Source organism: Amphiura filiformis, chromosome 4 (genome assembly GCF_039555335.1).
Source record: "Amphiura filiformis chromosome 4, Afil_fr2py, whole genome shotgun sequence".
NCBI classification, from domain to species: domain Eukaryota; kingdom Metazoa; phylum Echinodermata; class Ophiuroidea; order Amphilepidida; family Amphiuridae; genus Amphiura; species Amphiura filiformis.
Genome location: NC_092631.1, coordinates 21,693,441 through 21,717,091, shown reverse-complemented (window position 1 = coordinate 21,717,091; position 23,651 = coordinate 21,693,441). Strand labels below are relative to the sequence as shown.

The 23,651-nt window shown below is 37.2% G+C and overlaps 1 protein-coding gene across 1 annotated transcript in view; it reads right to left on the bottom strand.

Annotated features, from left to right (window-relative positions):
- Positions 1-206: 206 nt before the first annotated feature.
- The window catches only part of LOC140150695 (BAR/IMD domain-containing adapter protein 2-like), a 118,708-nt gene continuing 95,263 nt past the window's right edge, over positions 207-23,651 (bottom strand). The window contains 11 exon segments of the mRNA XM_072172778.1: positions 207-908; positions 1,362-1,460; positions 2,212-2,357; positions 3,712-3,955; positions 4,734-4,960; positions 5,992-6,185; positions 10,569-10,740; positions 15,167-15,211; positions 16,109-16,279; positions 16,281-16,308; positions 16,310-16,329. Of these exon segments, the coding sequence (XP_072028879.1) occupies positions 905-908; positions 1,362-1,460; positions 2,212-2,357; positions 3,712-3,955; positions 4,734-4,960; positions 5,992-6,185; positions 10,569-10,740; positions 15,167-15,211; positions 16,109-16,279; positions 16,281-16,308; positions 16,310-16,329 (1,350 nt within the window). The 3' untranslated portion in view covers positions 207-904.

Here is a 23,651-nt window from a genome sequence, read left to right as displayed (position 1 = left end):
TTATTACAGTTTAAGTAAATTCCACAATACCCGCTAAATCATCACCGGTACCGTTTATGCACGGAACAATGTTGCTTATCACCCGCTATTAACCACCTCAAAAGAGGGTTGACTATTGATGGTGAGATTCCCTGCATCCCCTTTCAACCCGATCTGTTTCTACTGGGACCATTACAACGTATTACTCCGCATCATCCAACATCACCCATGCTGAGTGTTACAAGTTTAAACGTATGTAACATTCATGCTTGATGATGCCACTTATAGTCCTATTTCAAGCCTTTTAAGATAAATGTTTGAGGTACCTTATTTGGTCCCCATCTGTGACAAGTTTCAGTTACATTATCTCTTATACACTTCATAAGATTTACCTGCATCAACCCCTTGAGCACTACCTGCTGATATAACATTGCCCCTGATTGGTCAATTATGTGATATCTTCACTTTTATCACCAATCAAAGTGGAGCTTTGCAAATAATTCACCCCCTTTTTTTGCATGGGTGAAATTATTCTTACAATGTTGCTGATTGGTCCAATTGATAATGAAAACTTCTTTTTGGCCAATCGGCAGGTAGCTCTCATTGGGATAAGTTACCATCAATCTATAATATAAATTTGGAGAGCAAATTTACTACTATTTTGTCAGGAATAAAATATATTATATATATATATATGCTACCTTCTCATGCTCAATATCAATATGACTGAATGAAAAAGGTTAAGCATGACACCTAAGTTTCCTCTACTGTTCTGTGTCCTTCATATTGCTTCTTTAACCATACACACACACTGGATGTTGATTCGTCTCTATGGCAACTGTCTCCATGGAGATGAGATGAAATCTCAAGTTTCAGTTGCTGCAGACATCTGTCAGACAATCTATTTTATCAGCTACAGTGAAATTTATCTGCAGAAAAAAAATGTCAAAATTTGATAAAACAATGGAAATGTGATCCATGCTTCTGAGATGATTTACTTTAAGGGATCGGGTAGCGATGTTTGTACAGTATTTCTTATGGGACCTGAGAGCACACAAGACATACCAAATTGCATTCTGAACACGAGAAATGTCCTTCTTCAAAGTAAACTTTCTAAATCTAATGATATGTACTTAAAGTGTATGTAGCTGGGGGAAAAGAAGTCCATCATTTGAAAAAAATTTCCCTAAAGGTCCTAATCTTTTTAGGTCTTTTATACTCCCCCTGTATATGGCTTTACTAATATCTTCCACAACTGAATCGAGAATTAGGAATGGAAATTACTAAAGTGTCTATTCTATTTGAAAACCATACTCCCCTCTGATATCCACATACAGGTGGTATGTGGACATCAAATAGAAGAGTCCATTTATCAAGCTTACCTGGTAGAGTAATCACCTAATGAATAATCCTTAGGAATCATGGGAGCTGACCGGTCATTGGTTACTGTCTTACGCAAGGATATCGTTGAAAATGGGTTTCTAGAAACAATAATGAACAAAGAGAATTTGTCAGCAATCTTACCAATTTGTGATTATCAAAGATAAACATTTCACATTCTGTCGGTCGGCATGACGTCACTTGCAATAGATCACTTCTTCCCATTAGTTGCTTTTGTCGATATTTGGCTGTTCCATCTCGCCCCCTCAGACACGAAGGGGACACTTACCATTACACTCAATGAGGGAAATCGCAAAACATGCCATAAAATAAATGCCTAATTCCAAAAGTTTGATTTCTTATCACGGAAATCAACTTTAAGTAATTGCCAAAGACAAGGCAAATTGGTATTTTCTGTTCTGAGAAAATTGAAGCCCAGTTCAAACCAATAGGGATTTTGAATATGATTTTACTTCACTGCGCAGTCGCACCAGAAACGCTAGTGTTGACCAGCGGCAAGCCGATATATCGATTATTCCACCGCTGGGAGTTGAATTCAAATCAACTCGGAGGGTGCCACTCTGACATATCAGAACAAAATACGATTTTGGAGCGGTGCTGAGCGGCAAGAGAGGCTTTCAGAGTCATGCCGCTGCCGCTCAGCGGTCTGCTGCTCCGCTTGCAGACAAGTGCAAGCGGCATGATGAAGCATCACGCCACTCAGCGGCAAGCGGCAGAAAGTATGAAACCAGCATAACAACCCATTTTATTGGCAGAATTATTGGTCAATTATCTTTCTAGATGTTCATGGACAAAAAGTAATGTCCTGATCAATTTATTTTAGCCACTTACTCTTCAGGTTCATCCTGTAGCACCTGCTGATCCTGGTCATAATCTAAATCTGGTAGCGGTGGTGTATGTTGGTTAGGGTTAGGTGTTGATGGTGTCTGACTACCGCTACTTGTCCTATCTGAGCCTCCTGTACTACCATCAAATGCCTGCATAAGGAAATGACACATGGGTAATTAAAGAAAACATTTAATTAAGATTCATATCCTTCCTTGATGGTGTTATGGCAAATTCCTTGCAAGGTACAGATACAAATTTTTGTTATGACAACAGGCCTGCCATCTGGATTTTAAAGGCGAGTGGTCAATCACTCGCTAGCATGATACTAGGCGAGTGGTCGAATCGCTCTTAAGGTCTGAAAGATCATTCATACCAGTATGAAACACTTATGCGCTGTTGACATCCTCTCATTCATTTTCATGGATTAAGGCTAATTTATTACGATAAATCAAATACAATGAAAGTGCTGAAACTTGAAAGTAAATTAGATCACAACAAGCAATATTAAGTGTCTATGGCGAGTGGAAATTCGCTCACTAGAAAGTTTGGGTGGCGAGCGAGAGCGAGAGCTTGTCTCTCACTTTTTTACATTTAAACTTTGGGCCTCTCTTATATATGGGGGACCATCCTTGGCTCAAGGTCTGCAAACGACCGCACTTGCATGTGTTATGTATTTGCGAAATATGTCCTCTATTGTACGTGAGATATAATGTCCTCAGTCACTGGTAAAATGTCATACACACTAAAATACACAAAAAATGGTGGAAAACGTCCTCGGAATGTTGATTGAGTATGGATTCAGACGTCCACACTAGGAGGCGATTACACATGGAGGTGTACATCTGTATGTCTGTCGGGGTGTGCAGGGGTGTTCTCACGAGGCTATGCTTGTGTGGCTTTTTTTAGTACAAAACTAGCTTGTGTGTCGATTTTGCAGGGGGGTATAGAGGTGGTAGGTATTGAAGGTATTGAAAAAGGCACACAAGCAACAACCAGTGACAACAACAAAAAGACACAGTAGATGGAAAAAAACACACAAGAGGTCCGTCAGGCGTCCGTCACGTGTCCATCAGGTTAAAAAGACACACACAAGTCTCACAGACACACACCCCTGTCTGTGTTTGCCTCCAAATGTGGACATTGTGTTTTGCTATCTAACCGAGGACGTGTGTATGATGTTTTCATCGCCTAACCGTGGACTAAAATGGCGGATTTTTTGTGTGTATAATACGAAACGGAATTTTAGCCATAACCCTGCGGACGGTAGTTTTTACACATGTGGTCCTCGGTTTCAGGCAAATAGCGTTTAAAGCATCTAGCATGCATTTGAGGTCTTTTGCAGCAGTTTGAGACCGAGGACAGTCCTCGGTTGGAAGTAGGTCCACAGTTTAGGGTGAAAAATCTTGTGTGTGTCCTCGTTTGTCGGCAAACACATACGCAAGTATACCTGCGTGAGTACAATTTTATGTGCTTGTCTCTCTGTCTGTGCACGCATATACTAACCTGCTGCATACTAGGATCAGACAGCGGTCTACCAACTGTAGTCAACAGTCCTTGTTGAGACGGTGGCTGACCCATGTGTATCTGTGTACTCATGGGCATCTGTGGTAAAGACATTGTAGAGGTGGCCGGAGCCATCCCAGGCGTGGTGGTCATGCCGTAATCAGGTGCTGGGTACTCATTACGTGGATCTAAGATGTTATCTAGACTAGAGCCGGCAGCCATACGCATGGGTGAACCAGGAGATCTGAAATGTATGCAGGTATAATAATAATATTTATAGGCGAATTCGCTACTTTATTCAGTTATATCCATGATGCAGTTTCTCACTGCTAGGGGAGGGGGTCGTGATTCGGTTGGGTGGGGATGTGCAGCTGCAACCCCCCTAAAAATATTAAATTCATCAAACTCCTTCTCCCCAACAAATGAAAGTCCAAACCCAAAATATACTTACTAATTGTCTGGATTGACACAATAGCTCCCTTCAAGTGGCAAAACAGTGGTAGTTTCACAAAAATAAGGGCAGTTTTGAAGACACTTTGTTCTGTTTTTGTGTAAAATAGGTGAGAATTGTCTAAAATATCCTCAAAATTTTGCAACATATTTAGGGTAATTCTTTCATATGTCATCTTGAATACAAAGCATTCTTTTCAATTTCTGTTACATTTGCTGATTTGCATTAGGAATATAAAAAACAGCCCTATTTCATTTTTAACCCAGGATTTAGAGTTAGTTCCTTCGCATAAATTCCCTCTCAACCCGTAAGACAAAATTCAGCTTTTACTGGTGACCACAGTTTGTTTTAAAATGATATTAACATTTTTCAACTTTGAATTAAACCAATATTGTAGTATTAGCTGGGAAGGATGCCCTCATAACATATTCATAACACATCAAATTGACTGATTTCCGTAACGATCGACAGAGTGTCATGCAATGGCGATATAGACGCTGGAATTAAATAGCAATTGTGGGAAATAGCAATTTTTTTATGGAACGGTAACAGTTATTGAAATTAGACTTACCCTGCATTTCCGTTCATATGGGTCTGCTGCTGCTGTTGTACAGGACTTGGTACCTGTTGCTGACCAGGACTTGATAATTGGTTGGGCGTATTAGCTGAATTCAGTTGTAAATCATCGGATATCTCTTGGGCGTACGCTGATGGGAACCAACCAGTGCGTTTGGTTTGCATGTTGAGTCCAAATGACCATCCATTGTTAGTTGGGCCTACCAAGGCTATGATGTCACCCTGATGAAAAAGGACAAGAAGCACATGTATATATCACTCAAGGGAAGCTTTTTTTTTTAATTTCTTCTTTATCCTGGGCATCCTTTAAGTATTCAGATTAACGCCCTGAGGGGCAACCCGAAATTCCTAAGTACCTTGGACCAATCCAGACCAAAAGTGGATCGGATTGAAATTTTAAGAAAATTTATGGATCGGGCATATATCATCGTGTTAGGCCGGATCGGGGAGAGTTCTCGCTAAATTGAAATGGACCGGAGTTCTTTTTTCGGTTCGAGTCGGGATCACAAGAAAATATCATATTTATATATGTGTATCGCCAGAAGTATACTACAACAGTGGCGTTGTGTTCACTAATTTTTTTCTTTATTAATAGTAAAATTTCACTTCAGCGGAGTGCAAGTTCGCGTGGAATTATAAATCCATAATTATTTTGAATATGGGTGATTGCATACATGTAAGCCATTCTTAGTTTTCATTTAACATTGATCAGATTTGGACAAGCTAGAACGGATCGGGATCAGGTTAACAAAAGTTTGGTTCTGCCGGTCCAGTGTGCAGAAACAAGGAATAGGTCCGAATCAGGTGGGATGTTCCAAATTTTTTGGTAAGGGTGGGGTTGGTATTATTTGGGGCACGCCAGGATGCGGGGGGCGCATTAATTCAGGGCATTAATTCAGACACTGTTCTCCCATGATGCTCAAGACAGTGTATATGAACAGCCACACATTACCTTAATTGGCAGTGACTGCAAAAACCTGAACATGCTTCCTATGTGAAACAAATTTGTTTCTTCAGCCATAAAACAGGTTTCTGATGGAATTTATTATTTGGATCGATGAAGGATAGTGTCTACAATATTATTCCACAAATGTTAAGAGAATCAAGTCACTATATTACATGCCGAGGAGAAACAAAACTGTTTAACTTTTCTTATTTCTCACAAACTTGAAATTGCTTACCGAGAGGAAGCTTTCATCCAGTATTCCAGAAACAAAACTGCTATACAAAACCCACTAATATAAAATACTTACTTCATTAAAACTAAGTTGAGTGTCTCCATTAGCAGCATGTGAGTATATAGCTTGCACTCTTGGTAAGCCTGTCTGTGATTGCTGTTGCTGAGCCTGCTGTTGTGGCTGCTGTTGTTGCTGATGTACTTGGTCCATCTCTGGATCCTCTGATACCCGACGCAAGAATGCTTGACGAGGCAGAGTTTGTGCAACACCTGTGCACACAAAATGATCAAAGCAGATGTAGATATTAGACATTTTATTGCAAATAAGTCATCATACTATTTTCAACATCTAATTCCACTAGGGCTGTGGTCGGCACCATTTTTTAATGTCGACATGTCAATATAATTCTTATACCGACATCGACAAAGTTCGATTTTTTTTTTAAGAATTGTTTTTGATGTCGACATGTCGGGATACGTACCGATGTCGACATTATGTCGACATAAGGCATGTCGACCACGGCTTTAAAATTCCACATAACAAATCTTGTTTAAGCATGAATGCATGCACATCTTTTACATAGAAAATGATTACAGAAGTACTGTATTGCAGACCAAAAAAAAAGAAATGGATATTTAGAACTCCTTTTAGAACTGTTTTCATTTTCTACCTGTGACAGCTGGGATGCAAGCTGACCTGAAGGAAAAAGGATGAAAAGTGTGTGAATCTGGGCCAAAAGCCTCCAAAAGGGGCTGAAAAGTGCGGGAATTTGGACTTCATGAAAGCAGGAATTCCTGCAAAAGCAGGGAAACTTGCATCCCTGCTGTGACTTCAACATCAAAAGTTATGAGCAAACAAAGATTGAAAAAACAAAGGAGTTTTAGCCATTATTAATAACAAAATTGGATATGGGACATGTAAAGAGTCTCAGGGTAATAGGTTTTTTATTACTTTTATACAATAATGCTACTTTGTAACTTTTGTTAATGAATGACAATAAAGGTAATGTATTTAGCCTCTGTCATGCATATACCGTCTCCTTATTACACACGATACCATTCTTCGGCATAGAATAACTTGGCTTAAGGCAAAAAAAATATTGTTGTGTTCCCCTCAAGTGGGCAAAATGGGAAAGTTGGGTCGGTCGGTCAGATTTGTTTAAAAAAAAAAATTTTAAACCTTCAGTTTTTAAAAATCCCCTCAAATATTAAACAATGCTTCTTCAACTAGGGGACATTTGACTTCTGGATACTTGTTAGACATGTTAGATAATTAATTTAAGACTAGTCTTTCAATAAAATATTAATTTTAAGTGAAAAACATTGATTTTTTAAACAAATCTGTAAAAATCATCATAAAAAAAAGTTGCGACCCTGATTTTTCAGGATTTAGGGTCAGCCGGTTGAGGGCACATGACAATTTTTTTTTTTTGCCCAATAGGTCTGTATTGTATGAGAAAAGTGATGCACCACAGAATCTAGAAGCGATACCTGTATTTCTTCCTTGGGCAGGAACAATTCTATGTGTTTTGGCCCCTGAACATGTTTAAAGCAAAACCTTCTATGTAACCTATATACCTATAGGAGGTTTATTTTGCTTTGAACATGTTCAGGGGCCAAAACACATGAGGTTTTTCCTGCCAAGGACAATTTATTGTCTTTATTTACAACATTGGGCTATTCCAGTTGAAATCCATAGGCCCCCTGTGGAAGACATGACCTTAATCTTCCACACTCAAATGGAACCACATGTTCAGGTAACTTCATTTAAAATTCACACTCCCTGTGTGGAAGATTAAGGTTATGTCTTCCATAGGGGGTGTATGGATTTCAACTGGAATAGCCCAAATTTTACACAAACACATGTTAAAACCCGCAGACAATAAAAATGAAAATGGCTGGTTAATATATGTATCATGCAAAAATAAAGATAGTACATGTCAACTTATCATTGGGAATAGGATTACATACAGTTATATAATTTCTGGGAAACATAAAACTCACCAGACCTAGAAGCAAAGAGATATTACATATTAGAACACGATGGGTTATTCAATTGAAATCCATACACCCCCTATGGAAGACATGACCTTAATCTCCCACACAGGAGTGTAGATTTCAAATGGAGTTACTCATTCATGTAACCCCATTTGAAATTCATACTCCTTGTGTGGAAGATTAAGGTCATGTCTTCCATAGGGGTGTATGGATTTTAACTGAATACCCCCATCCAACAATGGACTGTAACCAATCAAAGGTTTCACAACAGGAACAATAAAAAAGGCATGGTGATAATTATGTGAGTACTTGTATACTATTTAAATCATGATTAATGGTCAGTAGTTGATATAACCATGATGTTGAAATAAGCGACACATAAATGAATACATTTTAAATGTGACTTGATTCCTGTAAAACAGAAATTGGTGAGGGGAGTTCAAAGCGTTCATGAACAAGAGAACTAGCGCTGCGCTTCCATTGATTAGCACGTTAAAACTAGCGTCGTGCTTTCATTGATTAGAACACAAAAAAGTGCAACTTTTGATTTCGTTTCTTCATTAGGTTTTTGATCACCGTTACTTCAATTCTCAACCAATTTCAACAAACAAGGTCTTAAATCAGAGCTAAAGAGTATAGGTATTGGCTGCTTGTAAATTTTGACATATTTGTCTTTATTTAGGATATACAGGAGTGAACATAACTGGTACTTTAATTCTTTGGCTTACTGTATATTACAAAAGGGTGGACTCCTATTTAAAAGCTTTTTCCAATTCAATTCATTTTCTGATGGTCACTTATTATCAACATCAAGTTCAAATACCATGAGAACAACATGTGAGAAACACACAATTGCACAAAATATTTTCAACAATCTTCACAAATAACATCATCCGATCAATTGTCCACCTTCAACATCAATGGGAAATTGAGGTTTTTTGAATCCGGAAGGCCGACGACTGCTACAGGTACCAGTCGATTGTGATGACCGATGTTTCTGTGATGGCTCTGTGGTATACGTGGACCAGGTTGTTGAATGCTCTACTGTTGTGCTTTCTATCGTCGTTGTCGTTTGCTCTGTGAAATGTTCGTGTATTGTTGGGGGAATGTGCAATGGTGTTGAATTTTGATCCTTGGGCTCTTCCTTCTTTGGGGAATGTGTTTCTGAAACTTAAATTGTTTTATTAAACATTTTAAAAGACCAAGCTTGTTTAGTAAGGCAAAATAAAGAAAAGATAAAATTGGGCAAGTTGTACAAAATGGATATACTGTACATTTTTTCTTCTAAAAATGAGTATTTCATCAAGCTATTAACAAAAATATGATGCGACATTCTTAAAGATGAGATTTTCTTACTTTTTTCTATCCTGCAATAATCATGCCAAACCATTCGCGCATTAACATTCTTTAAGACCGGCTCTTGATTATCAACCGCGTCGTTAGATAACGCTTGTCAATCAGTCAATCATGCCAGCATCAGTACACTGCTGATGATAGAGAAATGATTTTTCTGGAATTATTTGGATCAAAAATTATGGAAGTCATTGACCAATTTTTCACCACCAGGACATCCTCACAGGAAAAGTGAATTCAAGCTTCCTCTGAATTTATTCAGAACCGAAACTCATCGCATAACAAGTCCCACTTTTCTGGAATTAAATATTAAAATCATGCATATTTTCAGCAGCAGTCCATGTTTTAAAAATCCCCTTTCAATATTACTTTCACAGAAATGGTGACCTTATGAATGTAAAAACCCGAAGAGAGGTTAATTTATTCTAGTGGATACAGCATACTCTCATCTACATACAATTGAGTTTGAATACAGCATCAGTGAAGAACAACATTTGAACATAAGTGTATGTCTAGTCACCTTAGACATGCACTTATGATGTCATCAACTATATGAGCCTAAATTGATCAAACCACACCAGGCCCACAACAGCTACATTCAATAGCGCCATTAAATTATAATGATTGTAACCTTTTTGTACCGACGATCAAGATGCAACCATGGTAGCTGTCAATCTATCTGTCCCATCCCATTGTCTGATAATATGTTAGGCTGGGCTTCCTTGCCAAATATGGAATCTAATCTGATCTGTATATTAAGTTCAGGGGTGTGAAAGGCCTTAGATTAAAAAAAAGAGGAAAATGACTAAAAAAAGCTGGAAAACAGCGTAAAATCAGGGTAAAAACACCAAATATGGACTGAAAATAAAAGAAAACACATAAATTTTGGCAATAAAAAAAGAGGAAATCAGCTGAAAAGAGGAACACTCACACCCCTGTAAGTTACAAAATGGTGGCACCCATGCAGCTAGCTATGTGTCTTGTTTCATATTTCTGTACTCTTGAGTCGCACATACCTTTATTGAGTCGCACATACCTTTATACTTTGCAGAGTACTAATGATAAGAAACTTTGCCTCTTACGACGTCAGCAACTGTGCAAAACCCCAATCTTACAAAAATGACAGACCGCTTTTCCCCACGCCAAAAAAAAGCACGGGGGGGGTACTATTTATCCATTTTTGAATGTTGTTCTTCACCTTCAATGCATCTTGTTCAAACTTGTGTATGCAGAGAGAGTACAAGGTACCTATAAATAGTGCATGTTGGGATATGCAGAAATTCTCTAAAGATGTTGACTTACTAGAACCCGGTGAGTGATGATGTTGGAGACTCCTTGAGGTACGATTAAGACCCGCTACTCCCCCTCCTACATGATGAAGCTTTTTAAGATTGGGTAAGGTTGCACTACTGTATCCTCCTGAGCCGCTACCTCCCGTGTCTACGTCTACTGTAAGAGACCTCTCTGGTGCCTCCTGTAAAGGGAATGGGTTGAATACATGTTATAATGGTTGTAAGAATATAACTTTTTTATCGATTGGGTACACGTATGTGAAACTTCTCTCTTGTGAGGTGTTTTGGTCAGGCTACTGATGATAGAAACTTCTTTCTTGATTGGTCTCTTGGCCAGGCCACTGGTGATAGATGAAAATCTCTTGTGTCTTCTTTCCTTGATCTGAAATGCGCACTGACGTCACTGCCACATCAGGTTGAAAAATGGTCTAGTCTAACATTACAAAGGCATGTAAGTAGTGGAATAAACAACACATATTTTTATACATAGAATTGCATACAAAAAACAAAATAAATGCCACAAATAGTTGAGGTGCATGATTTAACAACTTGTGCTCCAGGAGCTTTGTTGATTGATGACATCTCAAAGAAGCAGACAAAGCTAGCCCAACATATATTTCAGATATTGCAGACATCATAATATTACCTCTTGGCCTATCACCTTAGCAACTATCTATCACTTACAACAAATCTGGTATTTATATTCCAATTTGCACACCATAATAAATCTTATCAATTGAAACCATTCCAAAGCATCATAAACTTTTCAATTGTCTCATAGCCAAGTGCTATGCATATGCATGTATAGATATCTATTTTTTTTATGATAGAGATCAGTTTTGAAAATATCAAAAGTTGAATACTGCATTATTTTTTATTTGTGTCCCGCACTAATCTGCGTCAAAACGGTCTATTTTTGGCGACATATCTAGCCTTGATTTATTACTGAAGGTGTTTTGACATAATCATTTATTTAAAAATAGAAGAAATGATGGACAGAGTCTGTATATCTGCCAGGAAATCTGCCTATGTTAGGAAGTCATACCCTTCCATAAGTTGCTCTATTTCTGTTGAATCCATGAGATTACATTGACGGGTTATTCCATTTGAAATCCATACACCCCCATACATGAGAAATCCGCTCTCAACTAAATTGATATTAAGGGTGTTGGCTCTAAAAAAAGTTAGGCCTTGTTATGTAAATAAGACAATTTCACACTCCATGACTTTCACGCTGGATCTCGGAGCTTGTTCCTCTTAATATGCTAAATACTTTCCCTATTTTCTGTGCACAAGGTCCTTCCTATACAGGTGAATGCACATGAAAAGAGTGTATCGCACGCGTATAACGTGCGATGTAAATATCGCGATAGTTGTGTCAAGAAATGTAATGTACCTCGGATTCATGAAATGTAATGTAAGAAATGTAATGTACCCCTTCCACAGGGGGTGTAAGGATTTCAATTGCAAGAGCCAAATAAGAGTCTGGACTCTGCCATGTGTCTGTGTTGCTCATGCAGGGCAAAAGAATACACTGTCTCTTGATTATATCTTGATTATATCGCCATGTGCCTGGAAAGCTTTAATATTTAAAGTTCTTGATGCTTTGCTGAAAGAGCATGCACTAATTTGTGCTACATGCTCAAATGTTTGTAACACTCAAAATTAAAGATCCTAATAATTATTGTTCAATTTCAGGCCTTTGCCAGATAACTGCCTAAGTACACCATTTTAGTCCCCATGTGTGGCAATCCAACCTGGCAGATTTACCAGTCCAGACTCCTTGGTATTTATGATCTTTTTGGTCAAATCATACACTACAAGATTTCTATTGGGGCCATATACAGAAGTACACTGTCATCAAGGTACTTGGCGGGTACTGGGCAGTACCAGTGTAGTACTAGTGCAGTACCACTGCTGGTGGGTCCTGTGCAGTAGCAGCATTGGTATCATGGTAGTTTGTAGGCACTGTGTGTGTACCAATCAGGTACCTTGGGGACAATGTACCTGTGCAGGCGGCCACAATAGGAAACTTACTTTCTGACATTTCTACAAAATACAAGACTGTACGGTCATCCATGCAAAATACAAGCAACATTTCTCTCTTAAACTGGCATGGCACAACCATATAAAATGCAAACAACATGTTACTTCATTACATAACATTGTGAGTAGCCCAATTCCATACTGTCCAGGGTATAGTCCTAAGCCAGATTATAATCCCACCTCATATGAGGGGGGGGGGGGAGGGGTCTAGAAATTTCTGAAAATCCGAGGTAAAGTGGGTTACTTGAATTGGTGGCTCTGTTTGAAATCTACCCCCCCCTTTGGGAGATTAAGGTCTTTTTTAGGGTACATTACATTTCTTGACACAACTATCGCGATATTTACATCGCACGTTATCCCAGCTCTAAATTTCAGCGCACACTCTGGCACAAGCTGCAAGGTTGATCTCACTCTTGTACAAAGCAGATCTAAAATAAATAAATCTGATGGTTTTGTTGATATGTTGGAGGGGGTAAGCATATATCCAGCAACAATAATTGCAATTGCAATTGCATCATGTATCATTAATGAGACTTATTTTTGTGTCAAAATTGTTAATAATGACAAATATATACCCACACTCAATATCTATAATTTCTCATTTGTCCATTTCTCAAATCCAGAAAGCATGTTTACTTCTGAAACAACAATTGTCTGTTACTCTGGACTTCCGTGTTTAGTTGGAGATCCAGTCAAAATCCAACCCCAAAATTCCAAACATATAGGCTATATCAGTAGACCTATACCTGGCTTATCAGTACAGTATATTGGAATGTCAATACATGAACTGATCTACTACACACTTGGGCAAATACAGTGTCTTGAAAGTCTTTCTGAACTTAACATACAAAGTGCAAGATACACAAATTGTAAAGTGAGTACTTAAATGACAATGCAATGATTTGTACAACTTTCTTACAAACATCTTCCATCACAATGATCCCATTCTTGTTCATCATGCATATATTAGAGATGAGCAGGAGACCCTAGAAATTCATAAACGTATCAATTTCCATCTGGGATCGTTTTATGATAAAATTCTAGAGCGCCTTTCACATGATAGAGCTCGTCATGATAGGTCCAGTCAGGGAAGTGTACGGATTCTGGGTTGCAAAAACTAAAAAGAATATAAATAAATAAACAAATTTTGGATTTTATATAGTGCATTTTTCCAGAGGATTCAAAGCACTGTAAATTTGCTACTACTTGTAAAATCATCACAATTAGATCGCTGATCAGAACTAGGCCGGTTACAGCCAAACCCAATGCAAACCTATCTGCACTTAGATTGTAACATCCACCAATTATCTGTGCAGCTCCCCAAATTCCATTGGGTGAAGGAAGTTTTTGATAACCAAACAACTAATCACCGATTTTGAAAGCAGGAGGAAACCGGTGACTCTGTAGAAAACCTGTGAGAGCGAGCATGAATTGGGATAAACCAAGTACACACAGTCCTTGGGCATGGCTGGGGCTTGAACCCGGGACTCAAGTGTTCCAAGGCGAGGGAACGACCGTTGCCCAACTCGCTCTTCCAAATATCAACAGGTTGGTCCATCTCCAAGGAGAAAAATAAATTGCTGACAGGGACGGTCCAGAATTGGGTGTCAGAAAAGCGTACTCCCACTCATCTCTAGCATATAGGCCTATATCATAGCTTTGACAAGAAGCAACTCAAATCTTGCACTCATACTTGCATACTAAATTTGAAGAAAACAAATGGTGGTGATATTAACACAAACACAGAATGTTTTGTACTGAAATCATATCACACTCATGTTGATACACTGGAGGCAACACATTACATGCAACTTTGAGATGACAATGATAAACTGACATTGGTCTAAATGACAATGAATACCTACATGTAGCTTACACTGGCTAATATTAAACAAATCATCGTTCAAGTTCTAGTTGAAAATATTGGTTGGAGACACAAAATGCTGTATCTGAATATGATCTATTTTGACCCAATGTGACATCACTTTGACCTGCATTAAAGGTCAAAGATCCAACTGAAGTCTATGGAACATTTCAGTCCACATGTTTGATTTCTCTGACAACAATGTACATCTCTATACTATTCAGCAAATTACTTCAGTGGTGTCCATCTGCTCTGTCTGATTATCGTGTAAAAAGAACTAGGTCACGCATTGCTACACAGTTTGACTAGCGAATGAGGTGCCGATGTGATAATGACATGTTTCAATTAGCCAATCAGAACCCCACTTCCTTATACGCCATAAACTGCGCCAAATTGGCAAATCGCTGAAGAACTGTGCTGAAAATGGGCTATTCCAGTTGAAATCTATACACCTGACGGTATAGACCAATTTCATTCATGTCAAACAAGCAGCAACATAATCCTAGATGAATAGAATGTACTCGATTCCATCGTTATATTACTTTTGATCTTAAGAGTACGAAGATTATGGACAAACACATATCAGCAAACAGCTACAAAACTACAGGATGGCTGCTTGCATTGAGGAGAGGGGATTCAACATCACTTGGATACTTGAAAACTTGTTTCCGATGCAAGCATAAACACCAATGACCTACCTCAATCAGTATGGTATGTAAGTTTAATGGAGGTATAATGCGGCGCTGATCATGATAAGCAATGAGAAATGAACAAGAAATAAAATCATTATGATTTAACACTTTTTTTCATGGTGTTTTAGATTCCTTTGGACACACACTATGTGTACACAAAACTGAACATCAAAATATTAACATACATTAAGGACATGAAATATATAGTGAATGTGTTTTGTTTTGATTTGACTATAAAATATGACATATAAATATCCAGCCAGTGTTCACCATTGACAGACAAAAATAACTCAAAACAGTGACAATTTAATGGCACACATAGTCAAACCAACCAGTCCATAAGACTGTCATTTATACATGTAAAAACTAAATGAGAGTTCATGAAGTGTCCATAATTGACAATGGGCTGTGCCAGTTGAAATCCATACACCCCAAACAAGGGGTGTATGGATTTCACCTGGAACAGCCCAATGATCAAAAGGTAAAAATAATGATCAAATGGGGAAAATAATATTCAGAACAGGAAACATGAATATGAAAAAAGAAAATATGAAGGATCAGACATACTGCCTAATATGAATGCATGACACAAGAAATTTTGATTAAATTATGTCTATATGTATTTGTCATTATTCCAAAAGGCTTCAATCAAAATCAGACACTTTTGGAGACCCTCTCCAAGAAAACTAGGACAACATTTTTGACATATATCTGATGTGATCAAGCAAAATCAGTTGGAAGTCGGAAATATTGATTTTCAGATACACTTCAAATAAATGTTCAATTTCAATGGGGTTTTCGGCAAAATGTAGCTTTGCAAATGCAATCAAGTAGAAAACTGAAAATTGAATGTGCCCGAATTCGGACTGATTTTGCTTGATCACACCATATATATGGCATAATTGTGAGCATGCAGTGAATCAATATGATCATGCAACAAGTGCTTACATGACTAGACATAGCCAGAGGTTTAGAAACCACATTAGAAGGCAGGACCTGGACTTGTCCATGTGACAGGCTACGACCTTTAGGCTTGGTTGGCACTTTCTCTTCGTGCTCATCTCCGTGCTTGTTTTCATCGGACTGCGACAGCATGATGTTACGCCGTGGAACTGACGCTTGAATGACGAAGCTCCAATTGGAGTGGGCTCGAGCGGACCGGAGAAGTCCTTGGGTGAGGGTGCAAAGTGAAAAGAAACAGAAAAAAAGAATGGGATGGTGATGGGGTATATAGTGGGTGAAAAACTAATACACAATAATATAGTTATATATACACAAAAAAGATGAAACTTCTTTCACTATCTTTGCTGTATTGATCTTGCTTGTAGGAAAGCTTACTTTATCAAGCGCTGTTCCATTTAAAATCCACACTACCCCTGTGGAAGATTTTGGGAATATCTTCCACAGGGGAATATGAATTTTGAATAGAATGAACACATTAGGCAGCTCCATTTGAATTCCATACACCCTCTGAGAAAGATTCAGTTTGAATCTTCCACAGAAGGAGGACGAGTTTCAATGAGAGCCTGTTAATGTGCTTATTATATTTCAAATTCATACTCCTCCTGTGGAGCATGGATTTTAAATGGAACATCCCAATTTCAAGCAAGATCATTCAGAAAGGATGATACGGTGATATATATCAGAAGAAGATACACTCTGGGATATGAATTGGTACTTCTATCAATGTTTACAAGATGATAGTAACTACCGTATTGGTCCGAGTATAGTCCCACCCGTTTTTTAGGTGAAAATTTTTAATATGAAAATTGATCATTTGTATTCATGTCATACTCTATTAATGATTTCAAAATGCATTGAATTTGAATGCATTTTGAAATCATTAATAGAGTATGACATGAATACAAATTATCAATTTTCATATTAAAAATACAAAACATCTTGAATTTTTTTTTTTTTTTTAGGTCAACTATGAATGATCCTAGCATCTAGGTCTAGGTCCATGGACACTCCAAAACCAAAAAAAAATGGGTGGGGGGGGTGGGACTATACTCGAAGCGTGGGACTATACTCGGACGAATACGGTAATATGTTTAAATGTTCAATTATTATTCAAAAATCTTTTCCTAAGGTAAGCCTTGAATGCAATAAATATGAATCCTGAATTAGACCAATGCTTGCTCTATATAATTTGGAATTAAATCCTAAATTAATACCTATAAATTGTTTCACATCAACTATCACACTAGACTTTCACACTTTACCACAGAATAGCATAGTTTTCATAACATGCTGTTATTAAAACCAGTAAGATGTGATGGGTCTTGGTTATACATGTAACATGTAAGCATTACTGAAACTCTTTATGTCCTTCAGTGCTTTTTGGATTAATACTATCCATATAAAGTTATTTAAACATCTCACTTTTATGATGACTTTGAATTTGATTTTTTGTGTGTAATTATGTAAGCATTTCTTTATTGCCTGATACATATTTAGTCTTCTATTCAGTGGTGGCGCCACTGGCATGAGGCAAATACCCCCAGTCAGAACTCTTGCCCCCTGTTGCTCCCCCAGTAAAAACCCAAAATTATGAAAATTTCACCTTTTTGCGGTAATTTTGCTTAAAATTTGTTGATTTTGCCCCCCTGAAATTCACTTTGCCCTCAATGCCCCCCCTGAAAAAATTCCTGGCGCCGCCACTGCTTCTATTGCATCATAGTTTCCCAATAAATGATTTGCAGTTCCTTACAGCTATTGTAACACAAATATTGCAAGCAATTTTCCACCAACCTAAACAATTTAATTTCTGTGAAATGTCCATATTTGTAGAATTATAAATAGATGTTTTGGTTTTGTAGTAATTGTAAACCATGCAGTACTCTCATTTTCATTTTTCAAGCTCATTGTAGGAAAACTGATAACGAAAAAAAGGGACTTGTTCCTCATCATTCAAGAGGCCCTCCTATTCCTCTCCCTCTATTGACAACCATCTACTAAACCTTTACAAAAAGAAAAATTGTCTCACTTATAACGCTTGACCAACACTTGCCCTTACAGTTTAAAATCTCTAGTACATACCATTATATCACTACCAAGTAAATTTTATGTAGTTAGCGAGCAAATTTCATGCATGGTTTTTCAATCTCCATTAGTACAGTATATATGCAGCACAACACTTGATCATCATACTACAAGCAATTCCATGCACTGGGTTATTCCAGTTTAAATTCACACCCCTATGGAAGACATGACCTTAATCTTCCACATAGGGAGTGTGAATTTCAAAATGAGGTTACCTGAATGGGTGACTCCATTTGAAATCTATACCCCCTGTGTGGGATATTAAGGTCATGTCTTCCATAGGGGGTGTATGGATTTCAACCGGAATAGCTCATAATTTAAAAATTACTTCACATACTTGATCTGTTTTATGTTTTATATTTATAAACTATATATATTTTTTAAAATTTTTGTGTGTTAAAATAGAGAGCAAATTTCATACATGTGTCTGCATTCTCTATTAGTACAGAGTATACATAGCATCACAGCATCACATCAGTTGATCAGTAATTGTCATGCATTATTTAGTATTTGTTTAAACAAGATTTTCTGTTTAAAATTAACCATATTTTTCCTATTGTTTGTGTTAAAATAGCGAACAAATTTCATGCATGTTTTTTTTTTCATTATTACATGCATTATTTTAAACAAAATATTAAAATAGTACTTGATCTGATTTAGGGTTGTATGCAAGTTTATTAATATGAATTATTTTTTGCCATTTTTTTTTGTTGTGTGGTGGGAGATTAAAATGTATTAGCTATAAATGGTTACTGTGAGTATGTAAAATTAGGCTTCATAGTTAGTGCCGAGTTGCAAAATTTTCTTTATTGATTTTATGATGAGGGGTACAAGGCACAGGATGGGGGTTGCAAAGGGGTATCATGGTTAACATACAAACACAAGCAGTCAAGCACAGCACGCAATAAATCACTGCACTTTTTTTGCATATAATGTAAATTTGAAACTATAATAAGATTCAATATAGTTCAGATACAACCCAACACAAGGGTCAAGACCAGAGGTTGATTAAATGTAAGCCCAGAATACATTGCAGCCACTGACAGCATGTTTGAGAAACACATGGTTATTTTCAGAAAACATCAGGCTGGGCTCCTGCTGTGCATGGTCAAGGTTGTTATACAACAAGATAAGCTATGCGTCTGCATGCATGCATGTGCAAGAAAACTTTGCTGGTTTCATCTTCTTTTCCCAAGCATTTAAAATATCTAAAATTGGTTTAAAAACACACGACTTTTTAACTTTCTTGGTGGCAATGTATCCACAAACATTAGCCGTACCCAATTATCAATTCAAAACATAAAAGTCGTGATGAATATTCCATCAAAACTACTGGTTCTTATTTTGCACATAAATTTGAATGTGAAATGGTGTTGAAATGGCTCCTTTATTACATTGCACCTAATATCATACTGCATGCTGGGATTACATTGAATCAACCTCTGGGTCAAGACTCTCAGTAGCATGAATAATCTAATAACCCCAGGCTTCTAAGTCTTTCATAACCAGACCTATATTGTGGATCAATGCTACTATCAGACAGACGATTCAGATAGAAATGTGTTAAGGTTTGAGTTCTCATGCTCAATCCTAGGTATGTAGCTTATGCATTGAGTTACATTCAATCGTTCATTCAGACATATTCCAATTCTACATCCTTCAGTCTACACACTCCAGGCAAGGAGTCATTCAGAACACTGTTTACCAAATAGATCCTGCTCTAGATCACATTCAAGATAACTGTGGGAACATTGCCAAGCATGCATATCAAGGGACTGCACATTCAATATCATGCACTTATGTATCACTGTTCGTTCCACATCCTCTGCAAAAAAACTTCATGAACATGCATATTTTGCTGAAACTGTACATTATTGCTTGGAATACGGGTTTTGTCAAGTTAATTATTTTCGGAATTATGTGACACCATGTACTTGAATACATTCAAGTACACCCCTGGTAAAATTTAACTGGGCGAGACATTGAATTTTATGTTGGAAAGGCGAAGGATAATATCATTTACCCAGACTATGCCGCGTAGTGCTTGGCATGCGAGGGTCTCGGGTTCGAATCCCGCCCCAAGCAAACAACTTCTTTGTTAATCTTCTCTCTTTATGTATTGAAAGCCAAATGATGCGTATGCATGCATCCTAAATGTGATGACATAATCACCCTAAGTCATTACGAACATATTCGAAGGCCGGGCCTGAGCGAAACACAAATAGCTACTGGTGGGCGACCTAGTACTAAGCATGGGAGGTTCTCGGGTTTGATTCCCGCCAAAACAAATAACTTCTTTGTTCATCTTCTCTATTTATTCCTTCCTTCTTTCCCTTCCATTTTGCCAAAGAACGCTTGAGGAGTTGGTGTTAACTTAATGCTGAAAAAAGACCCTATCTTTTTGCCGAAATTTTATAAATTGACTTTCAGTTTCATAGGAATTAGTAGAAGTTGAGATCAATTTCTTTATGTTTGTGTCTCTTTTTTGTGTCAAATTCTGTGTATATTTTTTGGTTAAGATTTCAGACTCATAGTTACACATCCCCACTCAACCCAATCTAATCAAGAATCCCCCTCCTGACTTTCTTGACATTTCCACCAAATTGCCTAAAAGTGCCCAATAAGGTCATTTTAAGATCTACTTAACTTTTCTTGTCTTAGGCCAAAAAAAAAAATTGTTTGTTTGTCCTCCACAGCTTTGAAAGAGGACGTGCGGGCGGGCGGATTTTTTTTTTTTTTTTTTTTTTTTGGATTTGGCGTATTTCTGGACCTTGCTAGAGCTAAATGCTACAATCATTCATGGTGACTTAAAAAAAAAAAATGTTGTTTCTTTAATATGCAGTTAAAGTTATAATTTGTGTTCATGTCATAGTCTTTTAATGATTTGGTGGACTTTTTTTAATTTTCAACCATGAAAGAGGTCCAGAGATACTCCAAATCTGGAAAAAAAATTAAATTTTACTTATTTTTATTTAAAAAAAAAAATTAAAAAAAAAAAAATATTGGTCAGGCCTTCATCTGAGGAGCGGGCGGTGGAGGACAAACAAACAACTTTTTTTTTTTTTTGGCCTTATCCAGCAACTAAACATTGAATGAAAACCACACCTTATACAGTTAACCTAAATCTGAAAAAATAATATTGTGGCTTTTTAGATTTTTCAGCAATGGCATGCTCAAGTTACACTGAAGGAAGTTAAGCAGATACCAGTTCACAGATTTGAGCACACAGCCTCAAACCAGATATCTAGGGTTCAGTGCAAGAAAGGCCTATCTGCAATAGCTGCTGTGCAGACAATTTGACCATTTCTGTATTCTATATTGTAGACAGATTACACCTGGCAGCTATTGCAGATAAGCCTTTCTTGCTCTAAGCTTCCGATATACCTAATCACAATGCAATGCTTTATTGTTCATTTCATTATCTGCTAAAAGAAAAAAGAAAAATAGAGCAACATTTGATACTTTTTCAAATGTTTTGATAGTCTGGCTGAACCGTAACTTGTGCAAGCTGCGGTCAAATAGAAAAAGTACTATAGCCCATTATTCCCATCATAAAAGCCTTTCTGTTACCAAATCCAATGAAAACTAAAAACATTTTAGAGTCAATTGGGCTATAACTGCTACTGGTCATTTCAGGTCAATATGTATGATATAATATACTGATCATTATTCTACTATAATAGGGAAGTATATGGAAGATTCTGTACTTTCCCCTTCTAACGTTTACCCTGAACTTGAGAGCATCATGCTTGCAATACACACTACATGTAGCCTGGACAGTTTTACTATATTACATTATTAATGTAATTTGGGAGGCATGCCAGCAAACTCATGCAAATCAGGTCACTGCCAAAATGCATCATTTTAAAGTTATTCCAGAAAAAAAAAATTTGAACACTCAGATTTTGATAATGCTTAGTGAATATTTTTATTACATTTTTTCCTAAAGTTATTTGCAAGTCAGTTGCAAATTTTTAATGAAAGTAAGAAAGCAACCAAGTTCTATTATTGCCGGAAACTGTATTGTCCAATTAGACACATGAAACTTGGCATAGATAATAACGACCTCGTTGTTTTTTCACAAATACTACATGTATCATGAACCAAAAATGGTCTCATCTCCTCTGGCATAGTCTGATGACCTACACTCAACAATTACACCTCATATGTTGACCTCCAAGTTGTGGAGAATGAGTTTTTATACCCAGCGTGTTCACCAGTTCACAGGTCATTGCATATAAGTGCCTAAGTCTATAGGTGTTAAAGAACTGTGTCCTGTTAATAGCATGTGTGGGACAACTGGTATAAAGGGCTATTCCAGTTGAAATCCATACACCCCCTATGGAAAACAAGACCTTAATCTCCCACACAGGGGGTGCAAATTTCAAATGTAGTCATCCATTCAGGTAACTCCATTTGAAATTCACACTCCCTGAATGAAAGATTCATGTCTTGCATAGAGGGTGTATCGATTTCAACTGGAATAACCCAGAGGTGTTTTTCTTTCACAACTGTGTTCAAAGAATAATCACTTCTGGATAATTATGTGAAACTTGATAAGTTTTGAGGCTGATTTCTAAGAATCATGTTCATCCTGTTGATGCATTATGAAGTGGACAGTAATTTTTTCCCTAAACTTTCCTTTTGTGTATCATAATTTTCCGGATCATACTACTACCAGTGAATGCTACCTTGTACATAACAGAGTGGGATACTTAGGGATATCCTGAACTTTCAAGTTTTTTTCAAGCTTTTTTCAAGAACTTTAAAGTTACTTCTACAAGAATATCCTTTCTACATCAAAAATTGTTTAAGAATAAATAATACCTTACATATGACATTTATCACAAATTTTCTTTAAAATGATCAAATAATTCAAGATTTTACTGTTAGAAAAGGGGTATGTTTATGCAGTGTCAAATTGAAATTAATATAATTATGCATGATCTAATCAAAAAATGATTATAGCTAAGGATGAAAAGATATTTAGATAGGATAGGTTTGGTGGACACAACAAAGGTCTGAAATGTTTTGGGTATACAAACAGATAAGGAAGGAGGAGTTCAGTTTGATATGCTGAAAATGCTACATAAGAGTAGAAAGAGTTCAGATTGGGAAGCAGTAAGCAGCATGCTTTGAGTGATGCAATATTTGGAGCTAGTTGTTGTTATTGGCTGCATGGTAACGATGATTGCAAGCAATTATTACTCTCTATATATCTATCTATATATATACATGCACAGTGTATGCAGCCACAGCAGCTAAAGGGAGTATCCCATCATGCACCTGCTTGCTTCATAGCAAATACATACAAAATATAAACAAGAGCCGCTTAGATATTGAGAGCTATGGATAGTTTCACAATACTTTAGAGATCATATTTTTCAAACAAAAGTCTAAGCTCCTCTGATATAAGCGAGTAATTGAAAGTTGAAGTGAGGGATTT